Below are 16,909 nucleotides of genomic sequence, written 5' to 3'. Positions count from 1 at the left end.
GGTTGGCCACCCCTATGATTAACGTTGCTCTTTCCTTGTTTGAATTTCCGTCTTTTAAGGAAAAGGGATAACGCATTTCAGGTCTAGTAAATAGGACGAAGGTGAAAATGATGATAATATCCTTGTTCAAGTGTTAAATTTTCAAACAAGAGCCATCACCACTAACCAGCAGTCTACTTGCCCTACAATACTTTTGTTGGTGAAAATAGGGGCAACTATAAAATGAAAACTGCAATAATATGATCTCAGAGAAAGATCGAAAGACCAAACCAAATATAGATGATCATCAATATATGTAGAGCTGATGTACGTCTTCGAACACTTCGCTTAAGACGTTATCCGGCCCTATTTCGGTGCAAGGATTTGACGACCGAACTGTCTCCAGGAAGAGCAATTAAGTGTTGGTGTGCACCTACCAAACACTTTAAGCTCCGTTTGGTTGCCGGAATTTTTTTGGTTCTTGGGATTTTTGCGGAACAAAAAACTTCCTAGGAGATTGGTGGGAAAAAAAACTCCCTGGAAGTATCCCGGTAAAATAAAAATCCCATGTTTGGTTGACCGGACTACGGTGAGAAAAAAAATGCTTTGTTTGGTTGCTTGAACTGTTGGGAAGAAAAAAAATTCTTCTGCAGGCTTATTTTTGGTTCCTGGGAGTACTTTTTTTTTCCTTCATGGGGTTTCGTGCAGGGTTATTTTGGTTCCTGAGATTATTTTGGGCCCACCAACCAAACGTAGGTTTCCTGCAAAAATTCCACAAAAGTCCCAAGAATAAAAAAAAATTCCAGCAACCAAACGTAGCAAGGCAAATCTTTGAGTCTTTTGTTAAGCAAATCGGGCTCTACATAGCACTTTGAGGCTTCTTGTGTCAACCTTAATCACACACAGAAATGGTGGAACAAATCACACCAAAAATATGGGACACACCTTGGTTGGCTTTTCTTTCCTCACACAACAATGGAAGAAAACTTTCTTCTTGTTCTCTCTTTTCTCTATACTAGAAAAGCTGTACTTTTTCTCTCTATTTAGAAGCAAGCCATGAGTCTCTTCATTTTCTGGAATCACCCTTAATGAGAGCACTAAATGCACACCACTAAATGAGAAAACCAGAGAATCACATTAAATGGAACATGAAGAGTCTCACAAAGAGTCAAAGCTTATCTTGAATCTATTAATGTAAACAATTAAATAGATTCATTAGTCTAACTCTTCACCCATCCAAGTAATGGCCTTTGGAATTTCAAGGAATATGAAAAGCCACCTTAAAATCCACAGCCCTTTATTTAATATTTGAAACTTAATTGGATACAAAATCTAACAATACCTCACAAGTTTCAAATCATCCATAAACTCGGAGAGCTCTAGTCCTCTAGTCCTTTTGCTTCATAAAGATGTCTTACATACTTGAATATTTACTAGACTTCTAAATAGAAGTGAAAATTCATAGTGAACCAGGTCATGAACTAGAACTTCACAAACTATTTAGTAGTCACACAAGAACTAATTCGAGATGTGTATGCATAGTGAACCAAGTCTTGAATTATCATACCACCAATCAACACATTAAAGGCCATGCGTTTGTCCTGGTTTCTACAAGGGCTCTAGGAATCCCATCATCTAGATTCCATAGGAGACGGTCTATATCTCCACCCTAACATAAGTGTGTCATTTAGTGTGTTCATGTCAAACACCCCGTACCCGAAGTACTTCGGACCACATTAAGGCTTAAAAGCCAACCTCTTTACCATGAAAGGTTTCTCTGTGGGCTCTAACAATTTTTCAGATTAGATAAGAGATAGCAAATCTCTAGCCGCACATAGGTGAGCTCCTCAAAGTATACACAATACTCAGGACTCATTAAGGCACTAATGCCAACCTCAACTCAGATATGGTTATGTATGGGCTCCAACAGTCATGACTACTCATACCCCATAAGAGGTGATATGCTTATACCCATACATAGGTGAGTCTTTTAGTGTGCTCCTGTCAGGCACCCCGCAGCCGTAGTTCTTCAAACTCCTTAACGTTTAAAAGTCATCCTTCACACATGACAGCAAAGAGACTATCTTTGCAATAAATGCATAGTCCTTTTTGCAACACATGTAATTAGACCCTTGTGCAACATATGCACTTAGTCCTTTATGCAACAAATGTAAGCAATCATGAATAAGTCTACTTGTGTTTTATTCTTTGAACCATGAATGATATAATTAGGTAGACAACTCTTTAAACCATAAATGACATTACAATGGTAGATATAAACACAAATGACCATTCTCAAATGCAAATGACCATAATCCAAATGCAAATAACCATACCTCAAATGGACATAAGTCTCATTTTGGCGGCTATCTGCAAGACCAATTCCCTTTTCAGACCTTTTATCATAGGATCAACAGCATTCTTTGATGATCGAACATCGATCACTACAATGATTCCTCGACTTATTAGATCAGATAGATAGTTGTGCTTCAAACGAGGAGAGTCATCTTTCTTCCATTAAAGAGTTTGTTTTCTGCAGCAGTACTGACCGCTTGATTATCACAAAAGAAAGTAATTGCCGACAAACGCAATTTTCTCATTGGAAGATCTAGCAGAAGATCTTTGAGCCACTCAACCTCATCTTCAGCGCTTTCCAAAGCAAAAAACTCTGACTCCATAGAAGACTTAGCTATTATGGCTTGCTTCTTGAATTTTTATGAAATCGCAGTACCTCCCAAGGTGAAAACAAAGCCTCCAGTCGATCTAGACTCGTCTGGCTCTGAACACCAAGTGGCATTTGAGAAACCTTCTACAATTTATGGATAACCAGAGAAAAACAAACAACAGTTGAGAGTACCCTTCAAGTACCTCATCAGTCTTTGGACTGCATTCCAGTGTTGCTTACCTGGATTGCTCTTAAACTTTCTTAGCATCCCCACTGAAAATACAATATCTGGCCTGGTGCAACTCATTGCATATATTAGACAACCAATTGTCTTTGAGTACTCCAGTTGCTTTCCAGTTCTTCCAGTATTAGCATGGAGCTTTTGGTTGTAGTCATATGGAATTGATAACTCGGCCAGATCAAAATATCCATATTTCTTCAGCATGCTCTCAATGTAATGAGATTGAGACAAACAAAATCCAGACTCTGTCCTCAGAACTCTAATCCCTAGGATAGTATTTGCGGCTCTGGGAACATCGGCTTGAAAGGCTGATTTTCTTCTCGGGGTGCTTCTGCCAATTGTTCAGCAATGGCTCGGCCCTTTACTGATTTTTGGGTTACATGGGTGATATCGAACTCATACAACAATAATAACCATCTGGCAGTCCTACCTGTCAGAGCTGGTTTTTCAAAGAGATACTTCAGAGGATCCATCCTTGACAAAAGCAGGACCTTATGTGATAAAAGGTAATGCCTGAGTCGCTGAGTAGCCCAAACCAAGGCTAAGCAGGTTTTTTCTAGGACAGTGTACTTCTGTTCATACTCCAACATCTTCTTACTGAGATAATATACAGCCTTTTCATGCTTGGTTTCTGGATCTTGATGTGCTAACATACAACCCATAGTGGTTTCTGTTACTGACAAATAAAGCAGTAATGGATGCCCCGGTATTACTGGTGCTACTATCGGTGGTTCAGCCAAACTTTGCTTTATCTTCTCGAAGGCCTGTTGACATCTCTCTGTCCATTCTTTGGAAGAGTTTTTCTTTAAGAGCTTAAAGATAGGTTCACAAGTTGATGTCAGATGAGCGATGAATCGTCTTAGGAATTGTATCCTTCCTAGGAATCCCCGAATTTTCTTCTCGGTTTTAGGTGGCGACATCTCCTGGATAGCCTTAATCTTTTGAGGATCTACCTCTATACCCATTTGACTCACCATGAATCCTAGCAACTTACCAGAGGTAACCCCAAATACACACTTGCTGGGATTCAGGCGAAGCTGGTATTTGAGAATTCTTTTAAAGAACTTCTTAAAGTTCGGGATATGATCTCTCCTTTCCTTGGCTTTTACAATCATATCATCAACATAAACTTCGACTTCTCTATGTATCATGTCATGGAGTAAGGCTATAGCTGCCCTTTGATATGTCGCACCGGCATTCTTAAGACCAAATGGCATTACCCGATAGCAATATGTCCCCCATTGTGTAATGAACGAGGTCTTAGCCATGTCCTCGGGTGCCATCTTAATTTGATTGTAGCCCGAGAAACCATCCATGAAAGATAGTAATTCATGTCCGGCCGTATTGTCTACCAGGATATCGATATGTGGTAGAGGGAAATCATCTTTTGGACTTGCCTTGTTCAAATCCCTGAAATCTACACACATTCTCACCTTTCCATCTTTCTTCGGTACAGGTACTATATTTGCGAGCCATTCTGGATATTCCACTACTTGCAGAAACCTAGCATTCAACTGCTTAGTAACCTCTTCTTCTACTTTCAAGACCCACTCGGGCTTCATTCTTCTTAGCTTCTGCTTTTTAGGTTTAATTCCCGGTAACAAAGGTAGCTTGTGCTGAACAATGTCTTCACTCAACCAGGGCATATCTTTGTAGGACCAGGCAAAAACTTCTTTATATTCCTTAAGTATGTTTATTAATTCATCACGCTCTTCAGGAGATAGAGTATTTCCAATTCGTATTTCCTGTATTAAATCTTCTGTTCCGATGTTTATAATTTCGATTTCATCTTTAAGAGGCTGGGCTCGGCGCTCCTCCTCTTGTTTGAGCATATGCTGCAATTCAAGGGGAGTTTCGTCGATCCCTTCTTCCTCGTCTGAGGAGGGAGTGTTATCATTATTAAAGTCAGAAGCAAACACAGAGACATACTGAGAATCATATTTCATTGAATTGAAAGGAATTACATCATTATCATTGGACTCGTCCTGAACAGGCTCAGGATTCACATAGTAAATAAAATCAGAAAATGACTCGCCTGGACTAGGCACTGACTCGGATTCAATCGACTTGACGGGACTTGACTTAATAAAATAACTAGGAAAAACACTAAAACTCCAGTTTGAAAGATTTTCTGTTGCAGGTGCAATCTGACTCTGAGGTTCAGTAAAGGTATCATTGCTCTGAATAACTGTTACTAGCACATTTTCACAGTCTGTCTCTTCTTACTCTTCAGAATGGTCTAAAATCGGCAACTCCTGCCAAGCAACATCAGGCACATTTTCTTCAAACAAAGACCCCAACACCTCTGGCTCAAAGTAGACTAACCAGTCCTCAATAGTTTTCTCAACATAACATACCGGCGGTTCTGTTTCTGGGAGAGCAAGGCCACTGAATATTTCAAAACCGGGTATCATGATCCCTGTCACTGAGTCATACCATGGTTCAGAAAACCCATAGTATGGAGAAGTCTCGCCTTATTTGATAAAGTGACCATTCATTGATAAAGAGTATGGAGCCATCGGGAGTACCCTTCCGGTGCGGCGGATTTCTTCCTTCAATTTCAATAATTCTTCCATGGCTTCTTCCTCATCCTCAGTAGGTACATATCCAAGACCGAAAATCCCATGGTTTGCCTTGATTGGGCGCCAGTGAGACGCCTTGCTTGGATCACGGCCCAAATTCATACCAGGAAAGTAATTCATTTTTCTCATCATCTTGGCAACCACAGGACTGATGGCAAAAGGCAAATACAACTCCTCCCGAGAGGCCTCTTCATAGGAAATAGCAGCAACGTCGAACACGAAACCATTCAGGTTGAAATCTTCTGCTTTTGCAACTGGAAGGATCAGAGTTTCTCCTGTTATCTGTCCTATTTCTGGCTCTTTGTCACCTCTGACAGTGATCAGTTTTCCATCTTTGATGAACTTCAATTTTTGGTGAAGGGTTGAAGCGACAGCGCCCTCCTTATGCAACCAGGGACGTCCCAGAAGCATATTGAACGAGGCCTTGATATCAATAACTTGAAACTCAACCTCAAATTCTTGACCGCCTATAACGATCCTGGTGGTGAGGACCCCGACTACATTTCTGCAGGTGTTGTCATATGAGAGGATACCAAGGGTTGATTCGGCAAAATCAGTGGGACCGAAACCCAAGGTAATGGCAGTTCTCAATGGACACACATTCAACGCGGATCCGTTATCTACCAACACGGATGGTACTTTCTTGCCTCCACAGACAATGGTGACATGAAGAGCTCTAGCGTGATTCCGACCTTGAGGAGGCAGCTCCTGATCTGAGAAATTAATGACCCTGGTGGCCTGGGTTAGAGCAACAACTTCAGCCAGCTGCTCCGGAGATATTTCTGAGGATACCTGTGTGGTGTTCAATTCTTTCAACACGGCTTCTCTGTGTTTCTTTGACGCTATCAACAATCCCCAAACAGATACAACGGCCTGAGTTTTCTTCAACTGTTGCACAACTTCATCATCTAGATCTTTCACATATTGCGGCTCCTCTCCTCGAGCCAATGCCCCTGGATTCTCGACTCTCAATTCAGCAGGTTTGAAAATTCTTCCGCCCCTTGTCACATGTCTTACTTCATCCAATTCAGGGCTCATCATAAGTGATAACTTGAGGGACTTATGGCTCATAGGTGATTACGAAGGGAGGTACTGACTCATCACAGAAGATGATTTGGGGTTCAGCAACGGGTTCTAACGCACATATGAGGGTGAGAGGGTCAAACTCAGGATCTCCTATGGTTATGGCATTAACGGCAGCAGGAGGGTTAGCATGACCAGGTAGTGGATTTTGGGTAACATTGGGTCTTGGCTGGAATGCAATGACTTTCTCATCAATGAGCTTTTGGATTCTAAATTTCAAGGCGATGCAATTGTCAGTAAGATGACCAGGACCTCTGTGGTACTTACAGTGTAGGTCAGCTCGCCAATTTGCAGGTAGAGGATTGGGGGGAGGCCGGATGGCAGGTAGGGTTATGCGACCTGAACCAAGACACTGCTTAAGCACCTCTGGAGATGGAATGGGAAGAGGGGTAAATTCTACCCGGGTTTGTTGTCGAGGTGCGATCGCGGGTTGGGCATAGTCCATTACTAGGGGTTCCTGGGACTTAGAGGACTGAGCATTGGAACGAGAAATGCTATTGACTTGGGTTGGAGGGGACTTTTTGAAATCTCTGGGGTTTGGGTTGCTACGGTTGAATACACCTTGAGCCATAGCCTCCTCTATCTGGGTGCCTGCCACGATGAAGTGCTTGAAGTCTGGATAATATTGCAATGACATGTGATACTGGAGTTGGGGAGAAATAATTTTCATGATTATTTGGACCTGCTCTTCCTCAGAAGGGCGCTCCATCATCTGAGCTGCTAGCCTCCTCCATCTTTTCACAAAAATTAGAAAGGATTCCCTCGAGTCTTGCTTGGTTCTCTCTAAATCCTTTCTAGTGATTTCTGTCCCATCATCATATTTGAATTGCTCACCGATATCCTTCCATGTCCTATAACGAGTCTTGTCTAGGACCATGAACCATCTCCTAGCAACCTTGGTTAGGGAAACCGGGAACAATTGAGCCATTTGCTCAGGAGATAAGCCTTGAGGCTGACACATGATGGTAAACATCTGTAAATGGGTGATTGGACAACCCACACCATCATATTTGTCGAAATCTGGCATTTGAAAATTAGCAGGGAGATGGATTTCAGGAAACAATGTAAGATCACTTGGGTTGAAACTACCCTGGTCTTGAGACTGGATGTCTTGAACTTTCCTGGTAAGACTTTCTAATTTCTCCATAACTGTCTTATCAACCACGGACTGAGAATGCCTATTGCGATCCTCGCTGTACTGCTCTTTTTCCAAATCTTCTTCTGCTTTATCAGGGATAGTGATGAACACTGGTTGGGCAGGTGCTGCTGAAGTAGCTGCTTGGTGCATGGGCCCTTTATCTTTGGACAACGACGGTCCCAACTTCTCAGAAAGCTGAGCCTTGATAACTCGGTTCTCTTCTTTGAGTTCTTGAAGCTGCTGGAGAATCAAGGTAAGAGTATCGGTAATAGCAGCGGGTGGAAGGCCATCTTGGTTGTCTGCCATTGGTGAGGATGAGAAAGAAGGAGATGTTGGGGTTCTCAGAGAGGGTGGTGGAGAGACAGAATTCCTCTCCAATCGTGAAGAGATCCGAACCCAAGGAGTAGTGGGGTTAACTATGGTGTTTACTGCCCTGAAATATTTGAAAGACATATTTTAAAATCAGAAAGAAGTAGACAATGATGCACGCATAGACCAAGATAATGAGAGAGAAAGATGAACTTTATTGATCAACCATTAAAGCTTGAGTACATGGTTCATTCTTTCAAAGATAAACGGATAAGATTAAACATGGAACTAAGCATTCTTTTTAGGCTTCTTCTTCGGACGACAATCTTCCTCAGCTGACTCTTTTAAAGGTTTGATGATTCTGACATCCCAAGCAGATGAAACGGCTTTGACAATCTTGGGCTTGAGATCCTCAGGCGGATAAAAATGACGAAGGGAAGGCACAATAGATTGCTCCCTTCCAACTGACGCAGGATCCTGGCAGGAACATAAAAGGAAGTCTTTTTGAGACCAAGAAGGCGAACGTAGTTAGCTTCTCCGGTGTTGAAGACAGCTTCTTGGATTCCAGGAATTTGCCAATAAATCTGATCTTGTTGGCGATAATTTAACCATTTAACCCAATCGCTTTTATGATCGAAAGAAACATCATGACGCCATTCACTGAATGTGTATAACGTATGATCGAAATAGACAGGAGCTGCAATTTTTAGCCTGTGGCACAACCACACCTGGAGTAATGCAGGACATCCTGAGAAAGACCTAACGAAAGAGCGAACATAAGAGCCTGGACCTGAACTGGCACGAAGGTGAGCCATATCATCCAATCCATTGAAGGTTTCTGCAAGTATAGTAGGAATTGGATTGGTGCCACGATCCATTTGATCAACGAGGTCCAAAAGAACAGCCGACGCAAAGCGAGAAGGCTGGACAGTCAGGAACCTAGCGAAGGAGCAGAATCTCAAAGTGCGACGTCGGGCTTTTTGAATATCAACAGCACAAATGTGTCCAATAGGAGGGTAAATGTCAATCAGTTGTTGCATGGACACCTCTTAGCCTTTCATGAAAGAGTTCATGGATTCATCTGGATTATTCATTAAGCGAAGGAACAAAGGACGATAATCTGGTACACAGGATGGCTTCACCAGAGGGCCATCCACAGGATATTCCAATAAGGCACACCATTCTTCAAAGGTGGGACACATTTCTTGGTTGCCAAAACGGAAGACGTGATGATCGGGATCCCAACACACTGATGCAGCATAGAGTAATCCCCAATCGAGCTTAATGGTTGCCACGTAGCCGAAGAGATTTTTCTCTTGCTCACTTATGGCATAGATGTGAGATTCTCTTAATGTACCACAGATCCAATCAAGAATTGTACTAGTAGACATGGTGCCTGTAAGCCAAGAGAAGGGATACGAGAATAATCAAGATTATATGGACACGAGATTGTGATAAGTCCCTGCCAGTACAAATAAAGTATGAATACATGATCGAATCACATGATAGAAGATTGAAAGGTGCACGATCAAGAGATGAGGTGAGATAGCATAAGATTGCTTTCAACGGATAGATCATGAATGACTAATCCTATGAGATCCTTGGAAATGATGGGATTTATATCCTAACCCCAAAGGGAAAGTTTTTAATCTTCGCACATTTTAACAGTGTTACCTGAAGGCATCAAACCCTAATCTTAATCTAGCGGAGTGGAGAGAGGATCTCGACTCATGACTTTGTTTGTGTACCTAAGGACCGATCGTAGCCATTGGAAGATGGACTACGGTCTAATCTAGATACAAATGGGTAGGATATCCTAAACTAGGCTCACACACGTGATGCACATGTGTTCGTATACTACATGCATGTGTGGGTTAATCTAGGGGTAAGGCCAAGAGTTCTCTTAGCGCGAATCCATGTTCGATATACTGTACCAGTATCCGGCGTATCAGTACGTGAACAAGAGATCCGTTTACGCACCATAAGGTGCTAGGCTAAGGGTGGAATGCTTCTCTAGCACAGAGGCACCAGGTGATGAAATCCCAGTCAACCATGCTAGATAACACTCCGGGTTCATAAAATAGGACTTGTGTGCATGTGAGATGCAAGGGTTTAGATGCAAGTGATGTAAGTGTGTGCAATAAGTTTGCGCAATCTATGATGCCTTCAGGTTTTATTAAATTAAGTTTGAGTACGATGTGATGAGAAAATAAAACAAGACAAACAAACTAATCTAGCAAACATAAAAGAGATAGATTTTTTATGAACCAGTTAAATTAAATTCAAATGAGTTATCTTTTGAAATTTTAATGAAGTTAGGTGATCCCCAGCAGAGTCGCCAAACTGTGGGACCCGATCCTGCGAGAGGGGTGGGGCGCGAGCCGCCACGCTTTCTCTTGGTTTCTCGTACCCACGCGATTGGCGTGTGCTCTTTTATTATTGATTTTAATTCGTCTTTTATGTGAACTTGGGATCACTAAGGTAATCCGAATTCCACACAAAAGAGAGTGACAGAGTCGCCACCTAGATGTGGGATCTATGACCCATAATTAACCAGAAATCTAGACTCGTTACCTGGTTACAAGAATGGAAGGTATAGGGATTTATCCGCCACATGCACCATTCCTGCCCGATAATCGGTCTTCAATTCCAAAAGTTAACTCTTTTGAATTTCTTTTAAATGGCTCATTTAACTCTTTGTTAATGTGCGAACTATGTGACATGCATCCTATGATCTAATTTCAATGTAGATCCTAAATGTGTATCTTGATTTCTTAATTTGTTTGAATTCAATCTAAGTGAAAGTTCTTCTAAAATTCTAATTTCATGGAAAAATCCTAAGTGATTTAATTAAGCATTTACAAGAAAATTAATATACAAAACCCCACAATTTGTTGTGGAGCCGACTCGCGGTTGGTATGCCATCAGACATCCAAGCTGCCTACGTACCCAAGCCTCACTGGGATCAGAGTCGACGTAGTTCGGTGCACCTAAGCTAAGCTACTTATGCCAAACTCAACTAAGACACCGACCTAGACGGGATTGACTGTTTCAACAGTTTTAAGAGAAGTTATTTAATTCAAGTTGAGGATTTTATTATCCTAGGATTTCATCTAAGATGCTATATGATCCTATCTAAGTGCAAGTTGTTCCTTAGACTAATGCAGGTTAACCTACATCCAAGGTAACTAGGCTTGTCCTAAGGAAAGATCAGGTGACTAGTGTAACTAAACCTATGGCACGGTTGCTATCCATAGCAAACGTCCGTGATGAGGCTGGACTCCTAACTCTAGGACTCCCTAAAACCTAAGACTCCCTAAAACCTAGGACACGACCTGACATAAGTGTTCCTAAGTTGGGCTCTAATGGTTCTTACGACGGAAACCATAATCCCATGGTTCCGAAAGACTCGAGACAAATCGATTCAAGTTCTTGAAGTTAATTAATTTCAGATTTCAAGGATTTTCAGTTTCTGGATATTTAAGGAATACCAAAGGTTCTAAGGTTCACCAATTTCGGTCTCGAATGGCATCCAAGGAAGGGAATCGTGCACTCTTTCCTTGTGTAATTTAATACTTAGGTTATAACACCTTATTGCCTGGCATATCTTAGGATTTCCGTGGACAGTAACCTCGGAGCCAACAACAGGCTATAGCTTTAATATTCAAATTGTCAAAGATCGGTTGCAATTGGGATACGATTATGGATGCACTGGCCATTTTACCAGGAAAATCTAAGGATCCTAAGATTTCTGTTTCAATGGATTAAAGAATTAATATGTGACAAAAATTTAAGGTTCTTTAGAAATTTTGATAATGATTTTTAATTAATTTCAATTTTGAGTGGATTTTATCAATTTTAAACCGCATGAGTGATTTTACAAGTGAATTTATTGCAAATAAATTCGAAACGAATTGAAATTTCTACAGAAACAAGGTGGGAATATATGTAGCTTACTGGAAGAATTTTGCATATTTTTACATTAAGCTCCTATTTAATTTTGATTTAATAATAATATGACCAGATTACAAAAATAACACAGAAACTACTAGAAATAGAGATCTAAATTCGTTGAAATTCCTACAGTATTAAGATATAAGTAAGCATAGCATGTTGTGAGATTTTCATGAATGTTAGAGACCATTTACTATCAATTTCGGATTTTTTAATTTTCAGACCAGATTATGAATTTACACTACAACCCTTAGGAAAGAATATCCAAATGAATTGAAAATTTTACAGTATCAAGAAATATAAAATATAAGACTACTGTAAAAATTTTGAGAATTTTAATTGTGATCTGGTGTCAGTGAAAATTTTCACAAAATCTGATAATTTTCAAAGAAAGCATCAAATAATATACCAAACAAAATCCAAAAATCTTTAAAAATTCAAGGTAGAATGTATCAGTACCATATTATTTTCCCACGAAATTTCATTAATTTTGGAATCTATTTAGTACATATTTTATTTTTCTTCGTCAAAAAGATATTTTTGAAGAGTTTTCTATTTTTAAAACATGATTTTTGAGAAAATTACGACTTCGGAAAGCATCCTTTAATCTTGTTCTGATGTGATGAACACAAGAAAATTTTAAAATTCCGCAAAATCAATCATCCTGAGATAGCTATTTTTTCGAATTTTGTAATTTCTCAGTCATTATTTTAAACAAAATTCCACTCTTCACTCAAATTTTCGAAATCTTTTGATTCAATGTCCGATCCGATCCGATGATCATTTTAGTCTATTTAAATAGATCAATATATTAAATTTTGAGACGAAACGGAATTGAAACACTCATGCAGATCATGATTTTGAGCACACACATTTAATATTGAATTAAATTCATTTAAATGCTTAAAAATCATGCAAAAATATAAAAAAATACCAAATAATTATGAAAAAAATCCGAGAACAGTGCACCTACCTGTGATAGAGTTCCTCGCCGAATCCAAAAGCTGAAGAATCAGAAAAAGCTCGTCCACGTGCAATCCAATCCCCTTTCTTTCTCTTTTTCTTTCTTTGTTTTTCTTCACCACTCAGATAAATGGCGAGAGTGAGGGAGACAGAGAGAGAATGAGAGAGACAGAGAGTGAGTGAGAGTGAGAGAGACAGAGAGGGATGACAGAGAGAGTGTGGGAGATAGAGTGTGACAGAGAGAGTGTGGGATAACCAAGAGATATAGAGAGAGTGAGACAGAGAGGTTGAGAGACGAGAGACGAGAGACAGAGAGGTTGAGAGGCAGAGAGAGAGTGAGATTAAAAGGGATATAGAGAGAGTGAAAGTAAGAGGGACAAAGAGGGAGTGGGATGACAGAGGGAGTGTGGGAGATAGAGTGTGACAGAGAGAGTGTGGGAGATAGAGTGTGCCGTTGGGATGCTCTGTTTTTTTTTTTTTTTAGAGATCGAGAGTGAGAGAGGCTGGCTGTTCTTAGAGAGGTGAGGTGAGAGGGTGGTTAGGAGAGGAGATGAGAAGTACGATACTCTGTTTTGAGAGGGATGAGAGAGTGCTCTGTTGAGAGAAATGAGAGTGGTGAGAGTAAGATAGAAAGAGGTATATGAGAGATGAGAGAGTGCTCTGTTTTTCTTGTTTTTGAAGTGGAAAGCTTGGGACCTTGACAGAGGAGATGAGAAGATCTTTTGAGGAAGATGAGGAGAAAAGCCTAAGGAAGAACAGCCGGCCCGAGACTCTGTTTCGTTATCCTTTTTCCCAAGAACCCAAAAAAAACTAGAAAGAAAAAATCTTATCAGAATCGTCCAAATCCTCTCCCTCCCACCGAAAGAAAAAATCCTCCCAAGTAATTAGAAGCGTCCAAATATATGGTTGTCCCCCCTCATGGAAAGGAATCCAATATGCTGCCTCCTCCCTCACTTCTCTCCCCATGCATTCTAATTTCGTTGGCACATGTAATTGGCTTTTCCTTGAGAAAATGGTAACTGCTGCAATAAAGATTGCCTAAATCTATTAATGGCAAGACTCTCTTTCCCTTAACTGTTGCCCGGTTGGTAACTTTCCTTTTAGTTCCTTCTAGTAATAGGATTGTAGCAAAATAATGCTTCTACCTTTAGAAAACATGCCATCATTATGACGAGTTTCCCAAATCTTGTGGTGACTATCCTTCCAAAGAAATTGCCCATGCACTTAACTGCTACTTCCTTGTTAAAGAAGAAAACAGTAGAAAAATTGGCAAGTTTCTCAAATTTATGGTCGGCTCTTGCTTTTTCTCATCAGCCCACGTGGGTCCCACCATTGCAAGCAAGAATTTAGAAGATACTATTTATTTTAACCCACAACATGTAAACCAAATATGCGTGGGCGTGGACACTATTGTGATAATCCAAGGCAGATAAGGATCTCAACCATTTAATTGCAGGTGGGTCCTACCATTTCTAATCCAATATCAGCCCATGACTTTGATATCCACAGCCCACCCTGATTCACATTAAAAAAAACAGCCCACTACTTCAATTCTAATGTTAATAACCCACTTCAATTTGGTAACCGCAACCCATTTTTAATAGACAATCGCTACCCACCATCCCCGTTAAATGGATGGTTCGGATCACTCTATAATGTGGACTGCAACATAAATTAGAATGTACCCTTCAAATCATTTCCTAGGGCAGATCAAACCGTTCATTTGATGGATCATAATGTTCATTGATGGTTCTCTCAATCCCTTTCACAAGATGATCCAAACCATCCAATTTAATGGGCCAAAATGTATCTTGGTTGTGCCCCTCAAATTGGTTCCGAAGCATGATCTTAACTATTCTTTTAACGAGAGGTAATATAATTTGGATGCACCCCCAAGTCATTTCTACAAGCAATTCGAATCATTCATTTGCGAGGCCACAATGGGATGCGCACAGAAATTAATTCCATCTGCTCCGAATCATAGATTCATTAGGACACATCAAAGAGAGTTCTCCTTCACGAGCAACCTCAAGTATTGGATCCAAGTAAGCCAAAACTCATTTCTTCCCCAAAACACTGCACGAGCCCACCTGATTGACTCTGCCCAAAGAAAATTATCCCAAAGCTCTCTCTTATTTAGATTCCCGTGAATAACCATTCTCAACACCCGATGGAAAAATACAAAACACAGCGGAAATGACTGAAAAGATTATAAGAGATGGACACGAAAATAAAAATACTAGAAAACGGGTAGAAAGACACTAACCACTTCATTGATTAAAGTGGAGCAAAATGGGGGTGTCTACAGATCATCATTCACATGAACTTCCTTAGACATAGTTGAATCTCCATCGACAGTCTCTTGATAAGCTGGAAGGGAGACAAGTTCGTCTAGTTCAGTAGACCCTCTTGCATGAGAGTTTTCTGGCAGATCACTAAGTGTAACATTCTTGTCTTTGATGAACTTGTCTTCAAAGAATTCAGCATCTCTAGCTGCTAGAAGGGTCGTAACCCTCGAGCAAAATCCCTACGCGCAACGGACAAAGAAATTGTATAGACCAAAAATTTTCTAAAGATTTTGCCCTTTGTCCAGAATTCCTAGGGACTAGATGATCTTATGATGACAAAATAAATACAAATATAATGTCAAATACCTTATTTATGATCGCAGAATTAATCGTCTGCTTGATCTACTCCTTGAATCACCGCGCGCAATCTAATTGCCGCGAACATCGCAAGTTGATCCGATGGGATCCTTTTGCACAAGGGAACGAGAACAACGATTGTTCTCTTTGATTTACTGATCTAAATCAGTAGTTTAGAAAATGGAATATTCTTTCTTTTATTGGAGCATAGGTGTGTATCAAACTACCTTGAAGATGTAGTTCAAAAAAGAAGATGAGAGAGGAGAAACAAAGGACGAAATAAACTTGGGATTATTTTGCTTCAAAAATTCCAGTAGTTCTCTATTACCAAAAGACTTGTCACACACATATATAGAGAAAATCTATTACTTGAAATCCCAACTTGGTTTCCAAAGAAAACCATGCAAAATTAGTAACGCATCTAACGTTTACATATATAGCATGCATGATGTAACAATTACCTTTATAGACTCTTGCAATAGCGTATGTGTGGGACCTGATCCCGCGAGAGGGGTCGCGGCCTGCGTGAGCTGCCTCCCTCTCTCTTGGTCTCTCGTACCCTCGTGATTGGCGTGTGCTTTTTATTATTGATTTTAATTACCCAACCAAGCAGGCAGCAACCGAGCCATAGGGTGCAAACAAACGTGCAACCCAGTACCCATAAGGGCAGGGGTAAGCCGTCGAGCCTAGCAAGGTGTGATTTAATTCATCTTTTCCGTGAACTTGGGATCACTAAGGCAATCCGAATTCCATGCAAAAGAGAGTGACAGAGTCGCCACCTAGATGTTGACCAGAAATCTAGACTCGTTACCTGGTTACGAGAATAGAAGGTATGGGAAGTTACCACCACATGCACCATTCCTGCCCGATAATGGGTCTTCAATTCCAAAAGTTAACTCTTTTGAATTTCTTTTAAATGGCTCATTTAACTCTATATTAATGTGCGAACTACGTGACATGCATCCTAAGATCTAATTTCAATATATTCCCTAATGTGTATCTTGGTTTTCTTAATTTGTTTGAATTCAATCTAAGTGAATATTCTCCTAAAATGCTAATGTGAGGGAAATCCTACATATTTTAATTAAGAATTTATATAAAAAAATTAATATACAAAACCCCACCATTTGTGTGTGGAGCCGACTCGGGCTTGGTATGCCACTCAAGTATCCAAGTTGCCTACGTATCCCAGCCTCACTGGAATCAGAGTCGATCGTAGTTCGGTGTACCTGAACTAAGCTACTATGGACCCCGATCCAAGGACGAGTGAGGGAACGAGTCCCTAACACCCTCTGGATCATCCACAACGTGAAGGAGAGCTCTACCAGAGAACTCTCGAAACTGTTGCCA

At 40.5% G+C, this 16,909-nt stretch overlaps 2 protein-coding genes across 2 annotated transcripts; both read right to left on the bottom strand.

Annotated features, from left to right (window-relative positions):
- Positions 1-2,468: 2,468 nt before the first annotated feature.
- LOC143855969 (secreted RxLR effector protein 161-like) lies at positions 2,469-3,089 on the bottom strand. The gene is made up of 3 exons (XM_077366012.1): positions 2,885-3,089; positions 2,711-2,788; positions 2,469-2,668 (listed from the first exon to the last, which is right to left on the bottom strand). Exons 1-3 carry the CDS (start codon positions 3,087-3,089, stop codon positions 2,469-2,471), a joined length of 483 nt encoding a protein of 160 aa, XP_077222127.1.
- Positions 3,090-8,136: 5,047 nt separating this feature from the next.
- Positions 8,137-16,321, bottom strand: LOC143856460 (uncharacterized). The gene is made up of 2 exons (XM_077366687.1): positions 12,925-16,321; positions 8,137-9,393 (listed from the first exon to the last, which is right to left on the bottom strand). Exon 2 carries the CDS (start codon positions 9,035-9,037, stop codon positions 8,342-8,344), a length of 696 nt encoding a protein of 231 aa, XP_077222802.1. The 5' UTR covers positions 9,038-9,393; positions 12,925-16,321; the 3' UTR covers positions 8,137-8,341.
- Between the last annotated feature and the right edge of the window lie 588 nt (positions 16,322-16,909).

The sequence above is a fragment of the Tasmannia lanceolata genome, unplaced genomic scaffold, assembly GCF_043159265.1.
Source record: "Tasmannia lanceolata isolate RefF3 unplaced genomic scaffold, GAP_Taslan_0.1 ptg000023l, whole genome shotgun sequence".
In the NCBI taxonomy this organism is placed as follows: Eukaryota; Viridiplantae; Streptophyta; class Magnoliopsida; order Canellales; family Winteraceae; genus Tasmannia; species Tasmannia lanceolata.
The sequence above is the reverse complement of the archived record's forward strand: the minus strand, read 5'-3'. Positions and strand labels throughout refer to the sequence as shown.

Excerpts from the sequence above, each read along its gene's own strand:
- LOC143855969 (XM_077366012.1), bottom strand. The coding sequence starts at position 3,089 with ATGCTGAAGAAATATGGATATTTTGATCTGGCCGAGTTATCAATTCCA. Across the intron at positions 2,789-2,884 it reads AAAGTTTAAGAGCAATCCAG|AAGGTTTCTCAAATGCCACT; the intron begins GTAAGCAACACT and ends CATAAATTGTAG. Across the intron at positions 2,669-2,710 it reads CTTTGTTTTCACCTTGGGAG|CTAAGTCTTCTATGGAGTCA; the intron begins GTACTGCGATTT and ends AAGCCATAATAG.
- LOC143856460 (XM_077366687.1), bottom strand. The coding sequence starts at position 9,037 with ATGCAACAACTGATTGACATTTACCCTCCTATTGGACACATTTGTGCT.